General features: G+C 47.6%; 1 protein-coding gene across 2 annotated transcripts in view; it reads left to right on the top strand.

Moving 5' to 3' along the window:
- The window catches only part of KIRREL (kin of IRRE like (Drosophila)), a 133,209-nt gene that overhangs the window by 97,450 nt on the left and 15,572 nt on the right, over positions 1-20,187 (top strand). The window contains exon 2 of one of the 2 annotated variants that reach the window (XM_006861613.1): positions 18,349-18,498. The exons of the other annotated variant lie outside the window; for it this stretch is intronic. Coding sequence (XP_006861675.1) covers positions 18,349-18,498 — 150 coding nt within the window. The remainder of the gene's footprint in view (positions 1-18,348; positions 18,499-20,187) is intronic. 2 annotated transcript variants of the gene reach the window in all.

Genomic DNA, 20,187 nt, shown 5'->3' on the forward strand with positions numbered 1-20,187 from the left:
GCAGACTGTGTAAAAGAAGACACATTGCTTTTGCTAGATCTGGACTTCTGTGTCCACTCCACCATGGACCCCATCAGGATTCTTTTTATGAAGCATTAAAGAATACCTTCATCTGATTCCTCATTCTGGCACCTGTGCAGTCCCTAGGCTGAGATGTAACCATTGTTGTTAGGTGCCATCAACTTAATTCCCACTCATATGACAAAGCAGAACTACTCCAGAGGGTTTTCTAGTCTGCAGTCTTTACTGGAGTAGAGAACTTTTCCCCTGGGAGCTGATAGGTGGGTTCATACTACAAGCCTTTTGGTTAGCAGCTCAGAGCTTAACCATTGTGCTATTTAGGCTCCTTTGAAGACACTGGCACAGGACAAAGAGATAAATGAGCAGGGTTGGATGTCCCCACATCAGCTAAATTTTTATTGAGTAGAAAAATTTAAAAGGGCATGTGTGAGAGGCTAATGAGGGCATGGAGCAGAGTGATTGATTTCGGTGTGATGGAAAAGGAAAGTCCATGTGTTTTTGACAACCCCTCTGTGAAAACTGCCTGGAGGAAGAGAATTTGGAAGATTACTAGTAGGCTTTGGATAGATGTTGCCCTGCTAGGGCAGTCCTGGCATGACGCTGTGGGTTATTACGCTAGACTGCAGAGTTGGTTTGAACCACAAGGTCGGTGGTTCAAGCTCACCAGCCGCTCCTTGGAAACCCTATACAGAGTCACTATGGGTGGGAAGCATCTCAATGGCACTAAACAACAACAACCATGTCCTCCATCAATGCCTTATAAATTTTTGATAAGAATAAGATGAATGGGTTTAGCCTCCCTGGGCCTCCTCTCCTCTTGGGGCATTTGTGTTCAATCAGACAAGCAAACGGAACCAGGAAGAACAGAAGAGATTAGGAGCAGACATAGAGACCAGATTCCCAGCCCCTAGCATCACTCTCTTGAAACTGTGCTCCCCTTTGCATGGCTGCTGCCCATTGAGTGCTGCCATATTGAGAACCTGCTCCCCTCTATGGTAAGGCTGTTAATTCTGGAGTTTCCAGTTCCAGGCTCCCTCAGCTCCCTGCAGCAAATTAACATTCTGTGCCCTTTGAATGTGTAGAATGAAGCGAGTTAGATGGATCGATTTCAGCAGCTGGTTGGAGCTGCTTTTGCTTTACCCAAGATTGATCCAGATGACCCCAACTCGGGGCCTTTAGAAAGAAGCTCCTTGGAGTGGAAATCTTTTTAATGGAAATTAATTGCCTAGGATATCCTGGCAATAGACCAAAGATACCCATTCTTCCTCATGGTGGATACATACTAGCATTCCTGTGTAGACATGCAGAACACATACAATCTTCCTATGTACATAAATGCAAACAAAGACACATACATGTATCACCACCTTTGCCACACATACCACTGCACAAGGAATGATTCTAACTCTCCTCAACCTTTCCCTTAGAAGCCTTACCAGATCAATTCATGGCGCCATGCAGCTCAGAATCTAGATTTCTTTCTTTTGTCTATGTCTAGATTCCCTCTAGTTACTTAGACATTTCCAAAGGGCAGAATTTGAAGAATATGCAAAAAGAGAAAGTTTAATTTTTAGGGAGGTATAACCTTAGTTCAAATTTCTTTATGAATTCCAGCCACATCCAACTGCTTTCTGGACTCTCATATCTCCTTGTTTTGGCTCACGCTTTTCCCTTTGCCCGGAACGTCCTTCCCCCCAGTTTTCTGGCTGCTGAAATTCTTCTCATCTTCAAGGCTCAGTGCAATTTTAGTTAGTGAATGTTTACTTATTGAAAATCTACTATGTGCCAAGTAAGGTCACCCATGTACAACCTGTGTGGTTGTACAAGGGGCCTAGGATTAAGAAAAGCTAACAAGATATAGATCTTAGTACAAAGGAAGTCAGACATGTAAAAAAAGAAAGCAATTTATTTACTCATTCCTTCACTCAAAGAACGTTTCTTCAGGCAGCAAGCTCCTTAGTGAACTAAGACTCACATATGTGCATACTCTCAAAGAAAGCTCAGATTGTTCATGTTCCTACACCACTTGTCTTTCCTAAGTCCACCCTGATTTCTCTCTCATCATTGGCTACTCCTGCCTAGCATTAATACTGATAGAGCTATTCAGCAGGTAATTCAGCACTGGTAGAAAGTGACAGCAGGAATAGCTTCCTCTTCATTCAATATACTCCTCCTACCCAGCCCAGTTTCTGACTCCAGGACATACATGCTCAACACACCAGCCAGCCTGAACTCTTTCCAGACCAAGAAGAAGCCATGCTTTCTCAGCTTACCACCATTTCCTTATGTTTGCCTGGGTACTCTTTGCCCTTCCTGTGCCCCTTACCTGGTTAACTCCTACTCATCCTTCGGAACCGAGCACAAACATCACTGCCTTTGGAACACCCTCAGTGATCACTCCAACAGGGCACTAATCACACTGTATTGCTGGATATCTGGGTATGACTTCTAGACTGCAAGCTGGGTGAGAGCAGGAACCAGGTCTGTCTTGGTCACCTTTGCCCAGAACAGTGCATGGTATGTGGTTATTGTTGTTGTTAAGTGCTGCCGTGGAGTAGGTTCTGACTCATAGCGACCCTATATAGGCTTTCCTAGGAGTGGCTGGTGAGCTTGAACTGCCTACCTTGAGGTTCAAACCTACCTTGCAGTCCAGTGCATTAATCCACAGCACCACACCAGGACTCCATGGTATGTAGTAGGTACTCAATAAGCATTTATTAAATGACTGAATGAATGCATAGTGCTGTATCCATTAATCATTAACTCAGACAATCAAATGTTGAATGCCTATCATGTACAAGGCACTTTCATACCATGGAAATAGCAAAAATTATGCCTATTGCCTCAAGAAGTTTGCAATCTAATCATCTGAAAAAGGAGCCAGGATAAAACCCAACATAACTATAAAGTCTAAGTCAGTTTGATTATGTTCAGGTCCCATCTCTTGGGAAACATCACTATCTTGTTGCAGTTTCATGGTGAATTGCCATGGAGCAGAGTTTTTATTTACACTTTTCACTTTCATCCCAGGTTGCTTTTTTGTTTGATTGTTTTGCTTTGTTGTTGTTGTTTTTTCAATGGTTCTTGCCTCTGCAGATTTCTCTGTTCAGAATTTCTTCCTTTAAATGTCAATACTGCAAACGATTCCAGTCCACCTTGATCGAATTTTCACACATTGATTATCTGATAGGTGTTGTCCAAGAAGAAAATTTTTGGTGTGTGAATAGAATCATAAAACACCAGTGTTGAGAGGGATCCTAACTGTTAACCAAAGGCCTCTAGAACACTTCTGCCAGATGGTCATCTAGTCTTATCTTGAATACCTTCAGTGATGGAGATTCACTGCCATGTGACATCAGAAAGTTCTAATAAATAAATAAATATGCTTCTCAAGTACTTTAACCTCGTGTCATGGGCAGTAATGGGCAATGGGCATACACCTGTGTTGTGGGCAGATAGAGGTGTCTTCCAAGTCAGTCTTTCTTACAGGTGCTAGTGGAGAGTCAGGTGCCAATGTAGAGAACATGAATGCCTTCCTGTATTTGTTCCATAACAGAACTGCTCATAGAGTCAGGTATTCCATGTGGAAGTGCTAAAGAAATCTGTAAAATCGTTAGTGATGATGGGTTCCAGATCCTGGAGGGAGAATGAGGTCTGGCACCTGAATTTGGTGGTCTTTTGTGTTTTGTTTTGTTGTTGTTGTTTTTTTAGGAAGTAAGAGGTGAGGGTGCAAAGTGGGTTTGGGGAATGTAATAAAGCTCATTAGACTTAGAAACCAGGAAGTGAAAAGTGTTTTTAATTATAGCTGTCAAGTTTTAGAACACAGAGCCCTGGTGGTACAGTGGTTAAGTAGTTGGTTGCTAACTGAAAGATTGATGGTTCGAACGCACCTACCACTCTGTGTGAGAATGATGTGGTAGCCGGCTTCCATGAAGATTGACAACCTTGGAAACTCTATGAGGCAGTTCTGCTCTGTCCTATAGGTTTGCTATGAGTTGAAATTCTGCTTGGTAGCAATGGATTTTTAGGACTGGGGCGGTGAGGGTACAAAGTAGGGCGTGGGATTATAAAAAAGCTCATTAAGCTTAGAAACAGAGAAGTGAGAAGTGGATTTAAATGCACCGGTGTAGTCCTGGTGTGGCACTGTGGATTAATGCGCTGGACTGCAAAGTCAGTTTGAACCACAAGGTCAGCAGTTCAAGTTCACCAGCCACTCCTTGGAAACCCTATACGGGGTCACTATGGTTGGAACCTACTTGATGGCACTTAACAACAACAACAACAAGTATCAGAAAATAAGGAGGCCTGGTGTTGCAATGGTTAAAAGCTCAGTTGCTACTTGAGAGGAAAGTTCTGGAAATCTGCTCCCATAAGCATTGTAATCTTAGGATTCCCTATGAGGCAGTTCTACTCTGTTCTGTGGGGTTGCTATGAGTCAGAATTGACTCTATGGTACACAACAACAGTATTGGGAGAGCTGGGTTTTCCTCTGGCTCTAATTAATGGCTTCAGGGTAAAGGAGAGAAGTCATCCTATGGCTTGATGTCCCAGCCCTCACCTTTCTGGATTTCTCATTGTTAAGGTTGTTTATCCGGAAGACTGTTGCTAAAATTACCAGGACACCTCTGTGGAGAGAGTTTGGGGGGACCAGTTTGCATTTCTTCCTGGGCTTAGAACCTGTTGGTGGAACTCCGAGGTACCATCTGGCTACTCTCAGATAGTACTTTAAAGTTGTATCTGTAATAGTGGTAACTAAGACTATGAAAGCAGGCAGAGGGAGGTTTTCTGAGCAAAACTTCCACTTCCCTAAATTATCCAGCCTGAGGGAGGTTTAAGGAGCTCTGGTAGCATAGTCGTTTTGAGTTGGGCTCCTAACCTCAAGGTCAGCAGTTTGAAACTACTAGCCGTGCTGCGTAAGAAAGATGATGCTTTCTGCTTCCATGAAGATTTTTAGCCTCGGAAATCCTATACAGGGTCACTATAAGTTGGAACTGACTCCACAGCACACTACCACCATCAGGGAGGTTTTATGTGCTTCTCAGTGAGAAAAGGAGTTAGAGGAATCTGCTTTACCTATGGGAAGAGGAATGGAGTTAAACCAGTTGCCATCTTGTTGATTCCAACTCATGGTGACCCTGTACATGCAGAGCAGAACTTCTCCAAAGGTTTTCAAGGTTGTGAGCTTTCAGAAAGGGATCGCCAGGCCTTTTTTAGGAAGTACCTCTGGGTGGTTTTGAACTGTCAACCTTTTGCTTGGTAGTTGAGCACGTAACTATACGCACCACCAGGGAATGGGGTTTGGGCTCCAGAAAATGTTTTTCTACCATTGAAAAAGCTGAGGAGACTTAACTCCCTCTTCAGAGGGCATGTGGCTAGTCCAAGGGGTAAGGATTAGCTAGCTGGCCCCTTGAGAGCACTGTGGGAGGAAGGGGTAGCAGTTACTTGAACCAGTCTTAATTTGTGGGGAGAGATGAGAACCCTGCCCTCAGTGGCCTTCTAAATTACCTTTGATCCAGCTTACCTCATTCTCTTCTTCTCCCCTTCCTTGGTTAATCCTTTCAGAAATCCATTCCATTTCTCTCCTTTTCTTTGACCTAAATGCTCAAGATCTTCAAATGAGGCCAAATTGTGGTAACTGCCCCAGACCTCCTGACCTCCCAGCCCCACGCCCTCTGCTGCCTTGCCTTCCTGTCCCCTCCCTCTGCCCCAACATTCTCCAGTTTCTTTCCTCTTTCTCTTCTGTCCTTCTTAGCTTCGTTCTGGTTTTCCTTTCCCAGATGGCCTCGGTATTTTTCTTCTTGATTCTCGCTTCTCACTTTTTATCCTTTCTCCTCCATAATCCTTCCCTCACCATCTTCTTTTAGTGAAGGTGCATTTCTAGCTCGAGACCCCCACCCACATCAGTGTAGGAGGATTTGTAGCTAGAGACACCCCTACCCCCATGAGTTCAGGGAGAGCAGGATGTACCGTTCCTCTGAAGAGGGGGGCCTCTGTAATTGAGGGCTGGCTCTGAAGCCATCTGCCCCCAAAACTTCCCTCCCTCCCAGGCCTCCACTTTTCTTCAAAATAGGTGTTGTATCATGATAGTAAAGGCTTTTTCTGGCTCCAACCTTCCAATTCTCTGCCTAACCTCAGTGTTCCTCTCTTCCCTTTTTCTGTCTCTTTGTCTTCTTCTCTGTCTCCTTCATATCATAGTATATTTCCAGCACCTTCCTTCCCTTTCCCCTTTTCTGGGAGCAATCTTACACAGCCTCTAGCTCACTTCCCCTACCACCAACTTTCTCTGTTTGTTTGTTTCTGACTCTCCTCACATCCTTCATCTTCACTTTGTCTTTGCATATTGGACTTTCTTCTTCAGTAGCCTATAGTTTCTGTTTCTTTTCCTCTCACTCCGTGGATTTGGGGAACTGCTACAGAGTCAGACATTTGGTTCCCTCGCCCTTTCACTCCCATAGGGTAGAGGGAGGCAGATTCAGAGCCTGGAGTGGCATGGGGATTGAAGACAAAGGATCCCCTTCCTTTCTTGACTCCCTACCCTAGCTCCTGTGCCTAACTGCATCTCTTCCAGGCATTTCTGGCTCTCTGGCTGTCCTAGTATCTGCCTCTCCCCCTCTCTCCCCTTTCTGTCTTTGGCTCTCTTTCTTCTTAGCCTCCCTCTCCTGTTTCTGCTATGTTCTTGCCTGCCACCTGCCTCCTCCTCGACTCCCATTCTCTTGTCCATGGAAGCCAGATTGAAATTCAGTTTTTTGTTGTTGGTTCTCTCCCCCCTCCCAACAGAACCTTCCAGAAGACCTGCCACCCCCCTTTTTGCTTCTGCCTGTCATACCTGTTATAGCCAACCCAATATGGGCTCACCATGCCCTGGTCCTCACCATAAAATATTCCAAGGTTGTCTGCCAGGGCACATTTGCATAGAGTTGTCAGAGTGGGTCTGGTCCAGGTGTCTCGGGATGGCAGGGCAGAGGGAGCTGGAGGTCCAAAAGTTGCAGGGTAAGTCTGTTTCCAGCCGCACCTGCCAATTTTGTTCTTTTTTCAGTTTAAGAGCCCAAAGTCCTTGTGAGTGAACATGTCTGTCCTCTATTCCCCAGTCTCCCAACCGTGAACCTATTGGAAGGGGGTATAAGGAGCTCTTCCCCTGAGCTGGAGGCACCATCTGGTTGCACTCAGCACTGTCTAAGTGTCACAAACTCACAGACATATCTCTACACCCCTGTTGCTCTTGTTACTGTCATTGAGTCCATTCCTCGTGGTGACCCCACGTGTGCAGAATTGCTTCGTAGGGTTTTTCAAGAATGTGACATTTCAGAAGCAAGATTTCCAGGCCTGGCCTGTCTTTGAAGGTGCTTCTGGGTGGGTTCAAACCACCAACCTTTCGACTAGCATTTGGGCAAATAATCGTTCCCACTACCCAAACACTGGTGCCATGGAGGAATGCCAGGATCCCCAGATAACTCAGTGTTCCTCACCAGACTGAGAGGGACTAAGCCCTTCATAATGTGCACAGGCCTGGCTGAGGTCCCAACAGAGCAGGAGATCGGGAATAGACTCCTAGGACATCAGAACTGGAAAGGTCCTTTGGGGCCAAGTTACTCAGCTCCTTCTCTTTACAGGCTGAGGAAGCTGAGGCCCAGAGAAGTAAAGTGACTTCCCCAAAGTCACACAGCTGGTTGGGGGCAGAGCCAGGGCCACATAAACCCACATCTTCTGACTTCTGGCCCAAAGTGCTTCTGTCCCTCCCTGGCAGGGCTAGCCTGGGCACATTGTTTCCAGCCAGTGTCCCTTGCCTCATTCAGAGTTCTGTTCCTGTCTCTGTCTGTGACTAATCCACTGGCCCCAGACCAAAACTGTAGCTCGCCATATCTCTGTGCACACCAGCCAGGGTCCTGCAGCTGACCTCTGTGGCCAGCTTCACTGCAAAGGAGCCAGGCCAGATTTGGGCCATTTGTAAAATCCCATCTGGTCCTTGAAAAGAGTCCCTTTCAGCTGTCTATACCATCCCATACTCAAGGCAGCTGTGACCAAGCAAGCTGGGGTTGGGGGTGGGGAGAAGTTGAAAAGTAGAGACTGGTCCTCCTCTAACTGGAATGTACAACCTTAGAAATCAGGATCACTGTGAGGAATGAGGAAGAACCAGTAAGTGGGAGGTGATTGAGTCCTGGCCCTAGATATTCCTGGGGTCACTGTGCCTTTCACATCAGACCGTGACATGAAATCAGGGTGCTTGGATATCCTAAATAGTGGAGGGCCAGAATCATGCTTGAAATTTTCTCTTTTGGGATGCAATTTGCTATTTTGGACTCTTCGTCTGCTATTCATATCTCAGACAACATGTAGCCGTACCCCTAATAAGGTTGACTGTGCTTAAAATGATTGCATTTTCTGACTGGTGTGGCGCTGTGAATTAATGCTAGACTGCAAAGCTGTTTCAACTACAAGGTCGGTGGTTCAAGCTTGCCAGTCGCTCCTTGGAAACCCTATACAGGGTCGCTATGGGTTGGAACCGACTCGACAACACTTCACAACAACACAACAACAGCATTCCCTCATCTGCCAAAGGAGGAGGCTCTGGTGTCTAAAGTCGCATCAGATTTTGCTGTTCTAGGATTCTGGGCAATGTTGGTTCAGTGGTACCCTTCTTGCTTTCCACAAAGGAGATCCAGGTTCAATTCCCAGCCAAAGCCCCTCATGCATAGACAGCACACACACCACATAGCAGGTGTGTTGTCAGGTGTGAACAGGTTTCAGCAGAGCTTCCAGACTAAGACTGCCTAGAAATAAAGGCCTGGTGTCAGACTTCCAAAAATCAGCCAGTGAAAACCCTGAGGATCACACCAGTCCCATCCACAGCGGGACCAGGTAGTGTTTTGTCCCATAAATTAGGGTGACTCCGTGTGGCTAACAACAAGGATTCTGAACAATGCCACCCCATCATGCCCAATATGCAGGGACCCGGCATGATGCCCGCCTCCTGGGAGCTTCCGGTCTGTGGTCCTGAACTTGCTTTTGTCGTCTGACTCTGCCTCAGCTGGATCAGGACTTCTGTCTCTCTTCATCTGTCCTACTCTGCCCAGCACCAGCCCAGTTCTCTCCTCAGCCCCCTCTCCTTCCTGTGCCTTCTCTCCCACTATCAAAAGTGCAAATCTCTCCCTTTCTTCTTTCCTTTCCCCTTCACTGGCCCAGCCCAGAGAATCAAAATCCTCTTTTCTAGTGAGAGAAGCCAATGTGAGGGGGCCTTGCTGGCTGTTGTATTTTTCATAGAGCAGGAAGGGAATGGTGAGGCGGCAGTGAGAAAGACTGAAGGGAGTGAAGATGTGAGAGCAGAGAGAAGGGAGGGAGAGCAGCAGGAGAAGAGTTGAGTGTGGAGAGATTTAGTTCCATCTGAAAGCTGTCTGTGCGAATCAAAGGCTTCCCTTTGAACCAGCAGCATAATCTGGAGTGGAGAGCGCAGGGACTGGCGCTTGGGCCCAGGGGGTTCATTATTGCTCGTTTGATAAATCCGGGGAGACAGGGCCCAGCCTCCACCATCCCCCATCTGCAACCTGGATCCTCTGGCTTCTCATGAGCATGGTCCCACTCCCTCACTGGTTCAGGGCTGGCCTAGCAGGCAGGGCTTGCTGATAGATTTTGTCAGTCCTCAGTCAAGCATAGGATTGGATCTCTCTCTCCTCCTAGGTCTATGTGTGGGAGTCTGGTCCCCACCCTCAGGGACAGGTCTGTCAGAAACGGGAGATGTGCTCCCGTAGACGGGAACGGAATTAACAGGACCAGAAGGTCAGGGTTGAGAAGGAGAGGTGGGATGGGGCTTAGAGGAGAGAATATCTTGAAAAGGGGCTGCCATGTTTGTCAAAGAAACATGGGAGCGGCAGAGAGGGCCCTGGGGACAGGTTTGTACGGTGGCCAGATTCTGAGTTAGGAGGTCCCAGGTGATGGAATGATGAGAAGACACCAGTATCAGGCTGCTGACATGCATCTCAGAGGGAGTGGCTGTCCTGGTCCGTCCCTTTGTTCACCGACTCTGATATCAGCTGTGTAGCTGATGGGAAGTTGATTAATCTCTGTGAGTCTTAGTTTTCTATGAGCAGTGATAGCTGTATTCACTTAGTGAATTGTTGCATACTTAAATGGAGTGCCTAGTCCAGCGACTGGCCCTTTATCTACGGGGCTCTTCATGATTTCCTGGGCATTTGTGATTCAGTGGTAGGTTCTCACCTTCCATGCAGAGACCCAGGTTCATTTCCAGTGAATGCACTTTGTGTGCAGCTATCACTTGTCTGTCAGCTCTAGGATACTGAGTAGGTTTCAGCTTAAATTCAAATTACAGCAGAGTAGGAAGAAAGGCCTGGCAAACCCTATGAAATCACAATGAAATGGAAACCCCACCCAATCATGGCCATGGCACCGGACAGGCAGCATTTTGTTCTCTTGTGCCTGGGATCACCATAAGTCAGGGGGCGACTTGACAGCAGCTAACAGCAACAACTTATTATTATTATTATTACTCTTACTAGCAGGCAATGGTGGCCTAAATGCTTTCACATTTTGTGAATCATTGACCTTCTCTAGATGCTGTGGACAATGCTTCCAACCTTGTGTATCCCTCTTTCCTTCATACACCCTTGTAGTGACCCCTTGTAACAGAGTTGTTGTTGTTGTTAAGTGCTGTCGAGTCGGTTCCGACTCATAGCGACCCTGTACAGGGTTTCCGAGGGTGTAAATCTTTATGGGAGTAGAAAGCCTCATCTTTCTCCCACGGAGCGGCTGGTAGTTTCGAACCGCTGACCTTAAGGTTCGCAGCCCGATTCGTAACCACTACGCTACCAGATTAGAACTCCCTTAAGGGGTGTTTAAGACTGTAATCTTTATGAGGGAAGACAGCCAGATCTTCCATGAAGATGCTGGGTGGGTTCAAACCACGAACCTTCCAGTTAGCAGCCAAGCACTTAGCCTTTATTCTACCAGGGCTCCTTTCATGCACACATTTGTTATTATTATGTGCTGTCATAGAGACCCAATATGGGGTTTCTGAGAGCAGCTGGTGGGTTTGAACTGCCAACCTTGTGGTTAGCAGTCCAGTGCTTAACCTACAATACCGCACGTGGTGTTGTTGTGTACCACTGAATTGGTTCTCACTCACAGCAACCCTGTACAGGTTTTCCAAGGCTATAAATCTTTATGGGAGCAGAAACTCTCATCTTTCTCCAGTGGAGCACCTGATGGATTTGAACTGCTCACTTTGCAGTTAAAATGTGCCCTGGTAACGTAATGGAGTACAAGCTACAATCTACCAGTCACTCAGAAGGAGCAAGATGATGCTGTCTGCTCCCACAAAGATGTACAGCATTAGAAACCAGGATCACTTTGAGTCACATACAACTAGGTGGCACACAGCCATCACCAACCATCCTGCAGTTAGCAGCACATGTAATCCACTATACCACCAGAGATCCTTAGGGTCAAATTGTCATTAAGTGTCCTTGAATAGGTTCCAACTCATAGCAACCCCGTAGCAAGTCTGTATAGGGCTTCCGAGAAGCAGCTGGTGAGTTTGAACCACCAACCTTGTGGTTCAAACCAACCTTGGGGTCCAGTGCATCATCCTACAGCACGACACCACTTAGTGGTGTTTAAGTCGAGGCTTCTCCTGTGGTTAGTGTCTGTGTGCAGGGCAGTGACCAGCCCTGGATCTAAGGAGCACTGCCCCTCTCCCCCAGGAGCCACACAAAATGAAGATAGAAAATTGAGGCATAAAGTGAAGACCTGAAGTGGCAGATAGATACAGAACTAATGGACACTAGCACTTCTCTTTGGGGTGAGGGTTATTTCATCCATTCATTGAAGATATACGTCTTTAATGCCCTAGCATAGTAACAAAAGCATGGACTATGGATCTGACAAGACTCGAGTTTAAACTCCACCTCTGCCACGGAAGGCCTGAGCCTTCTTTCCCATGTAGTGAGTTAAAGTCGTTGGGTGGCATGAAAACGTTAGTGGTTCACATATACCCAGTGGCACTTCAACATAAAGTCCTGGGAATCTGCTTCCATAAATATTAGTCAAGAAAATCCTATGAAACAGTTCTATTCTGAAACACCTAGTGGGAATTGACTTGACAGCTACAATTTTGATTTCAGTAGTTGGCTCCTGATGCCTAGAATGATGTGCATAAAGCATCTCTCATGGTGCCTGGCACACAGTGAGCATTTTATAATCGGAAGTCATTCATACAGAGGAACATTGTTGGGACTGCAGGAACGAGAAAGGTACATTGGTGTGTCTTTGTTCTCCGGGGGCTCCCAGGAGAGTGGAAGGAGACAGAAACACACATATACACATGAGTAACTTTTAATACAAGGCAGGCAGTGATAAGTGCTACAACCAGAAGCCCAAACAATGTGGTGGAAGACTAGGGGAGGGGACTATTCCAAGTCTGAGACAGAAGAGCTCTGAGTTACCGAGGCAGTGAGGGCTGTGGGCAACCTGGAACGAGGGAGGAGGTCTGGGAGAGAGGTAGAGAGAAGTCTGATGAGAAAGCAGGATGTCCCCTTAGGACTGAACTCTTCTACTGCATGGCATCCCCATTGCTCTCCGAATTCATCTCTAGGGCCCTTCTACAATCCCCTCACCCTTGCATGGTTCTCATCTTCTCCACCATATAGTCACCTTTTCATCTGCTTGCAAACTGGTGGGGAAGACATAATACCCATTATTGTGGACAGAGGTGGCATCTGGATTATGATGGGTCCCTGGTCCCAAGTCTCACATAGTGGGTGCTCAGTAGCATGCTCTGAAAGAAAAAGTTGGGTAGGAGACGGTTGTCTCCACATGGACACCTTCCCCACACCCGCCCTTGTCCAGCTCCATCTATCTTCTCCTTGGCCACATCTCTCATGGTTGTCATCCTTCCATCTTTTCTCTTGACCTAGGTCTCTGTTACCCCCTGGTGTCTTTGACTTCCTATGTCATACCTGGTGTTCTCTCTGGGTCTGCCTGCCTGGAGCCTATGCCTTTTTTTTCTCGGCCTTTTCCCTCCACGTTTCCCCTCCGGTCTCATTCCTGTCCTGCCTCTCCCTCTGCCTCTGTGTGGGTGTCTGTCTTTGTCTCTATTTCTCAGCGTCATTTGCGCCTCTGTCAGCCTTCCCTTTGGTGTGTGTGAGTGTGTGTGTGTGTGTGTGTATGTGTGTGCGCGAGTATGCACTCCTGTGCCTGTGTGTATAGCTCAGTTTTTCTCTGCCTGTCTTCACAATGACTGTTTAAGAGTTCACCACATCTGTGATGGTGTCTGAAGACAGGGAGGAAGAGAGATCAAAGCAGGTGGGAATTCATTTAAAAACATACACACTGAACCAAGCTTACCCCAGATTGGAGCTGCTGGGGCCAGCCTGTTTATTTGACACTTGCAATGGGAGGCTGACCTGTTTTCACTTTCTGTCTGTGGTCAGGCTCTTCCCGACTCTCCTCCCACCAGGTTTCCCCTGAGTCCCACCCCACAGAAAGCTGTTTCCTTGCATTTGTTTGGCATTGGTTTTGTTTCCTGGATGCGGGTGGAGGAGCAGGGATGGGATGGAAATCTCACTCTTCAGTTCCAGTGCAGGCTCTGCGCTCTGCACTGGATGCTAGAAGGCTCCAAGGGCTCAGAATGGACATTTGCTCGGGTTTGAATATGGCCCACTTGTTAAGCCATCAGTGCTGGGGTTTTATGGGGTGTGGTAGTTCAGTAGGAGAATTCTCACCTTCCATGGTAAAGACCCAGGTTCAACTCCCAGCCACTGTGTCTCATGTACAGCCACCCCCAGTGGAAGCTTTCGTGTTGCTGTGATGACAAATTTCAGAGGAGCATCCAGGCTAAGACAGACTAGGAAGAAAGGGGACCTGCTTCTTAAAATTAGCCAGTGCAAGTCTTTTGTGTCACCACAGCCCAATTCACAACCAACTGTGTGGGGGGGGAGGGGGGGATGACTAAAGGACCAGGCAATGCTTCATTCTGTAGTACATGAAGTCAATCATGAGTCAGGATCTGGGTTCCTGGGATCTTCTAATAATCAAGGATTTACCTAAAACCTCCCTTGTGCCCACCATCATTTTTGATGCCACCAGGAGAGCTCTACCCTCCCTGCTGAGTGGACCCTTAAAGTCCTGCCTGCGAGTCTTACTTTCTAGGCTTTCTCCTTGCCTCAAACAGAAGTCAGAACCTTCCAGACTTCTGTTCCTCTTCCCCTTCCCCACTCTGCTTTGCTTTCTTTCCTTCAGGGAGCCTTCAGGACTGACTCTAAGCCTGCCCCAGCACTGTTCTCCTCTCCCGCCCTATCTCTGCCTCTGCTAGACTGTGTAAACCAGAGCTGGGATGAGGAGCCTTTGCTCTGCCTTCATTTCCTGCTGGCGTTGTCATAACGAGGGAGAGCCCTTTACGTGGACATTTGCTGGCACTCGCTCTATCCAACCTTATTCAAAGCACCTGCTATGTGCCTGACAGCCAGGTCCTGTGCTGGGTGATGAGGTTTGAACCATGAGTATCACAGTCCAGACTCAAGACTTCCCACTGGATCAGGGCAAGTGGTGGGCAATGCAGTGTGGGCAAGAAGTGAAAAGGAAGCCAGCACAAAGGACCCCGAGGTCTGGATTCAGTCCAGGAAGACTGCCTGGAGGAGGTGAGGGAATTCTGAGGGAGAGGAGGAAGCAGTGTCCCACCCAGAGAGAAGTCTGTGCAAAGGCATAAAGGTGTGCAGAATCTGAGAGAACAGGAATTGGCGATTTCCCCTAATCATGAACAGGGTGAGACAACTGTGAACATTTGAACTCTATCTAGGATCATGGCTTGGCTGCAGGGACTGTTTGGGGGTCACCGAACATTGCCCATGACTTTTGATAGGCTAGGCTAGGCTGCCTTTCAAATTCGTTTATTACAAAACTGCAAGTCTCCACTTCTCTGAATTCTTTGGAGGGCTATAGTATTGTTTCTATCTCCCTGTCTCTAGACTACATTTTTCCAACCAGGCAGGATTAAACCAAGAGGATGGTCATGATGGTGTGCCGTGGAGTCAGTTTCGACTCATTGCGACCCTGTATAGGGTTTCTGAGGCCTTAAGTATGTATGGGAGCAGAAAGCCTCATCTTTCTCATGCAGAACTGCTGATAGTTTTGAACTTCTGTCCTTTAAATGAGCAGCCTGACTCCGTAACCACTGTATGCTACCAGAGCTCCTTAAACCCAGAGGATAGTTTCTTTCACAATCCCCAGGAAAATAAATGTAACTTTGTTTTTCATCTGTCTGCTCCACTTTCCCATGGTTCCCACCACTGTCTAACTGCTCAGGGTAAGTAATGCTTGTAGCTAACATGAAGTGGGTAACTGCCTCCATACAATAAGTTAGATAGAGATAAGCAGCATCTGAGTGGGGCCTGGTGACACAGTGACACTACTCACCAAAAGGCTGACTATCTGCTCCTGTCAAAATTATAGCTATTGTTCTTGAGTGCCGTTGACTAGGTTCTAACCCATACCAACCCTATATAGGGTTTTCAAGGAGCGGGTGGTGAACTTGAACTGCCGACCTTGAAGTTCAAACCAACTTTGCAGTCCAGCACATTAACCCACAGCACCACATCAGCCTTGAAAATGCTATGGGGCAGTTCTCTGCTGTAGAGAGTCACTTAGCCGTGCTGTGAGTCAGAACTAGCTTGACAGCACACAACAACAGCATTTAACTTGTATAACAATAGATGAGGTAGGCCTGATCATCTCCCCTGCCCACCCCTTCACCAATGAGGAAAATGAAGAGTAGAGAGTGAATAACTTGGCCAAGGTCACAAGGTTAGAAAACAGGAGAAGTATAGTGTAAACCAAAGTGTGACTGTCTAAATCTGTGAACTTAGTGCTGAAGCATAAAGAGATCTTTCCAGTTGTTAGTCCAGGCTTGTCATTGCACAGATGAACAAATGAAGACCCAAGTAGGGGAAATGACATGCCCAAGGTCACACTGCTCCTCGTCCTGGCAACTTCCCATCTCCTGACTCTGACTCCAAGGTGCTTCCCACCTGCTGCAGTGCCAGCCTCCTCCTCTTTCCCAGTGGAGAGGGCACCAAATGCTCACTGTCCCCTGGAGATCCACGGGGTCCAGGCTCTACGCAGGAGACTCAAGCTATGAATAGAAATGCCCGGCCTTACTGACCATCCCACTCCCAAGCCCTTGATTTGGGCTCCAGGGACTCTGGGAAGGAGAAACGTGAGTGTGGAGAGTTTGCAGCATGGAGCTGCACTAGAGAAATGCGCAAGGATATGAATAAATTTGAATAATAATGAGGACAACGCTGGAATTAATAATGCTGGCTGCTCACCTGACCTATCCCCTCACCCAGGATCTCAGCACCTGCCACCCCAATCCTTGGGAAGATAGGTGAGCCATCTCCTTTCCTTCTTTAGTAGCTGGGGATAGGAAGGAAGTCGGGTCAGCAGAGTTGGGGTAAGGAGAGGTGTGCTGTTTCTAACTTCCTGACCCCCTACAAATCCAAAGAGCAGGATTTGCATACTTCCCAAAGTGTAAGAGGCTGCCTCATTGTGTTCAATCATATTTAGACCATCAATCCACTCCCATCTGCCTCCCCCCACACTCCACAACTTTCTCCGTCCTCATTATGTGCAATAACCAATGTGACTGGTGCATGTTGAGGGACATTCAGCGAGAGGAGTTGACACAGTTTGGAGAAGGGGTTCTCATTCTGGTGGAACAGATAGAACAAATGCCCCTGCCCACAGCTGCCCTTTATCATGGGCACAGACCCTGACCTGATGGCTTGAGACAGGCAATCTAATGGCTAGCGCAGTGTCGGCAGGGCTGAAGGAAGGAATGAGGTGTGTTTGCACTAGCAGCCAAGGGATCGGTCCAGGAGAACTTCCTGGAAGAGGGAGACATAAGGAAGAAGGGGAGAAATAGGTCTGGAGGAGAGAAAAGGAATGAGACTAAGGTCCTGCTTCTATGGTGGTTTAGAGGGTGAGGAGCTCTTGGAATGGAGAAGGATGAGTTAATATTTACACATGAGAGAAATGGCAGATGAGAGAAATTATGAAAAGCTGAGTTTAAAAGGATTAGAGTTGGGGATTGTGGCCTCTGTAAAAACGTGGGATTTGTTGAGTAAACGGAGAGGAAGAGTCTCCTGAGTTCTGGGGAAAGCTGATTAGGGGCATGGCAAAGAAGCCCCTGACCTCTCCCACTGCTGTCTCCAACTGTTCCACGTTCTCCCTCCTCACCCAGTAAAAGATGCTGTTGCTCACAGCTCCAGTAACTGCTAAGTGCCCTGCCTGGGGCCCTGGCCTGCCTTCCCCACAGGGCCTACCAGTGCTGGAGGGAGCGGGTAGGGAAAAGAAACCCGCAATCCAATTCCCTGCTCCATTTAGGCTCCACAATTAAAGGCAATTACTCTGCAGTACTCTAATCAAATGCTCCCGGCCGAGCTGCCAGCCGGGGCAGCCATGTGTAGCTCCCGCAGCCTAAGGGAGAGTACAACAGAAGTCATGCCATCACCCCACAGCTCCCATGGTGCGGGAGGCAGAGTGTGGGCAGGTGTATCCGTGGGCACACACTCATACCCTGGTGCTTGGGGACAAGGATAGACACACCTAGTGTGCCAAGCAGTGTGTTCAGAACTGCTTGGTTTGGAGCACCTACCGGACCAGGGAAGCTTATGTACATGTAGGTATACCGATTGATACGAGTCTGCCCACAGACCTGATCCTGATGCCCTCAATGGGCGTCAGCATTGCACCTGCGTTCGCTCACACTGGCTCGTATGACACATGTCCTGATGGGTCAGGTGGCATATCCATATGTATGGGTCCCATGTCCCAAGGATTGAGGGGGACTGTGACATCAGCAGCAACCTCTGGTAGTTGTCATCCTTGGCTACCTATGCATTGCCCATTGGCATGGGAGTCGAGGTGAGGCAGCTGGTCATAGGGGACACATCCCAGGACTGGGTTTGGAGATACTAGTGTTCTAACCCAGCTCTGCTATTAGCTCACTAGGGGCCCTTGTAAGGTACTCATCTCCCTGGGTCTGAGCATCCTTGTCTGCAAAGTGAGGGGGCTGGACTTGACTCATCTCGAAGACCGTTGAATAATTTGCGCCAATCCAGAACCCCATTCCCACGGGCCATGGAAGGAGTAGTAAAGGATAAGCCCATGACACTGAAGGGAAGGAGTTGGGGCTGAAGTACAGGAGGGACAGGGGACTCCAGCTGCCCAGCCTTAGCACTCACTCTCAATTGCAGGGTGGGAGCGGGAGGCTGTGAAGAGTGGAGCCCTCTCCTCACCCAATGCTGGCTTTGATTCTGCTAGGGACCCAGACACGCTTCAGCCAGGAGCCAGCCGACCAGACTGTGGTGGCCGGACAGCGGGCTTTGCTCCCCTGCGTGCTACTCAACTACTCAGGGATCGTGCAATGGACCAAGGACGGGCTGGCCCTGGGCATGGGCCAGGGTCTCAAAGGTGAGTAGGGCTCCTGCCAAAGCGCCCACCCACAACATAGACTCCTGAATGCACCATCACTCCGTTTCTCCACCACGTTCCTTCTCCATGTGCCAGTCTTGATGCTGTCCTCTCTCCATCTCTTATTTATGTTGAGGATTAGTCTCTCTCCCTCTCCTCTGGAGTTTCTGCTTCTACCACTTTCCAAACCCTGAACTTAGCTTTCCCTACTAACTAAGGACTAGCTCAAGAAAGGCAATACAACAGACAGACAGACAGACACCCAAAGAGGTGCTGAGAGACAGCCTAGTCTCCTGAAAGGTAGGGATGGAAGAGCACAGCCGGCCACTTCTGATGAGATTCCCTAAGGCTTGCAGGCCAGGCTGGCTTTGTTCCTGCCTCTCTCCTCCCCCTACCCAGGAGATGTCTGCTCTGAGGCCAAAAACTCATTTTAATATCAGCCTGAACACTTATTTATTTATTCATTCAACAAGGCTTTATTAAGCACTGTGTAGTCTGTGCTGAGGCAAACATAATGAGTCAGTAACAAAATAAATAAATAAAACCAAACACCAACCTCCTATGTTTCAAAAGCAAGTGAAGATTCCCTTGGCAAGGCCACCTGGCAGCGTGGAAGAGGAGCCAGAAACTGGGTTCCCATCCTGGCTCTGCCACCTACCTACTAGTGGGGTGATTTTAGAAAAGCCTGTGCCCTCTCTGAGCATTATAGTCAGTGGCTTGCCTGCCTTAGTGTGTACAGTTTGTGAGTTCTGAACCAAATGAGAATATGTTTTGTGAAATCACATTATTAACTGTAAAGCTTTGCAATATGTAATTATGTGGTTGGTAAGTGCCATTGAGTCAGTTCTGATTCATAGTGACCCTGTATAGGGTTTCCGAGGAACGGTTGGTGAGTTTGAACCACTGACCTTGTAGTTCAAACCGACCTTGCAGTCCAGCACATTAGCCGAGAGGGTATATAGAGAGTCCTGGTGTGGCACAGTAGGATAAGCACTAGACTGTTAACTGTAAAGTGGGCAGTTCAAACCCACCAGCTGCTCCTCAGAAACCCTATACAGGGTTAATATGAGTCAGAACCTATTTGACCGCATTTAACAACAGCATCCTTACTTATGGAGTCCTGGTGTGGTGCTATAAGGTAAGCACTGAACTGCTAACAGTAAGGTCAATTCAAACTCTCTAGCTGCTCCTCTGAAACACTATACAGAGTAACGGTGAGTCAGAACCGACTCAACAGCACAAAACAACTCATAGTGACCTTATGTACAATAAAACGAAACACTGCCCATTCTTGTGCAAAGTTGTTAAGCCCCGAGCCCATTGCTGCTGCCTCTGTGCCAGTCCATCTTGTTGGAGGTCTTCCTCTTTTTCGCTGACCCTCCATTTGATGTCCTTCTCCAGGAACTGGTCCTTCCTGATAATATGTCCAAAGTATAAAAGACAAAGTCTTGTCATCTTGGCTTCCAAGGAGCATTCTGGTTGTATTTCTTCCAACACAGATTTGTTTGTTTTTCTAACACATAACAACATATTTATGAGGCCTGGTATGGCTCTGTAGGGTAAGCACTCAACTTCAAGGTTGGTCTGAACCACAGAGTCAGAAGTTCAAACTCACCAGTCACCTTGGAAACCCTATACAGGGCACTGTGAGTCAGAACCGACTTGATGGCACTTAACAACATACATTAT

The sequence above is a fragment of the Chrysochloris asiatica genome, unplaced genomic scaffold, assembly GCF_000296735.1.
Source record: "Chrysochloris asiatica unplaced genomic scaffold, ChrAsi1.0 scaffold00042, whole genome shotgun sequence".
Taxonomy (NCBI): Eukaryota; Metazoa; Chordata; class Mammalia; order Afrosoricida; family Chrysochloridae; genus Chrysochloris; species Chrysochloris asiatica.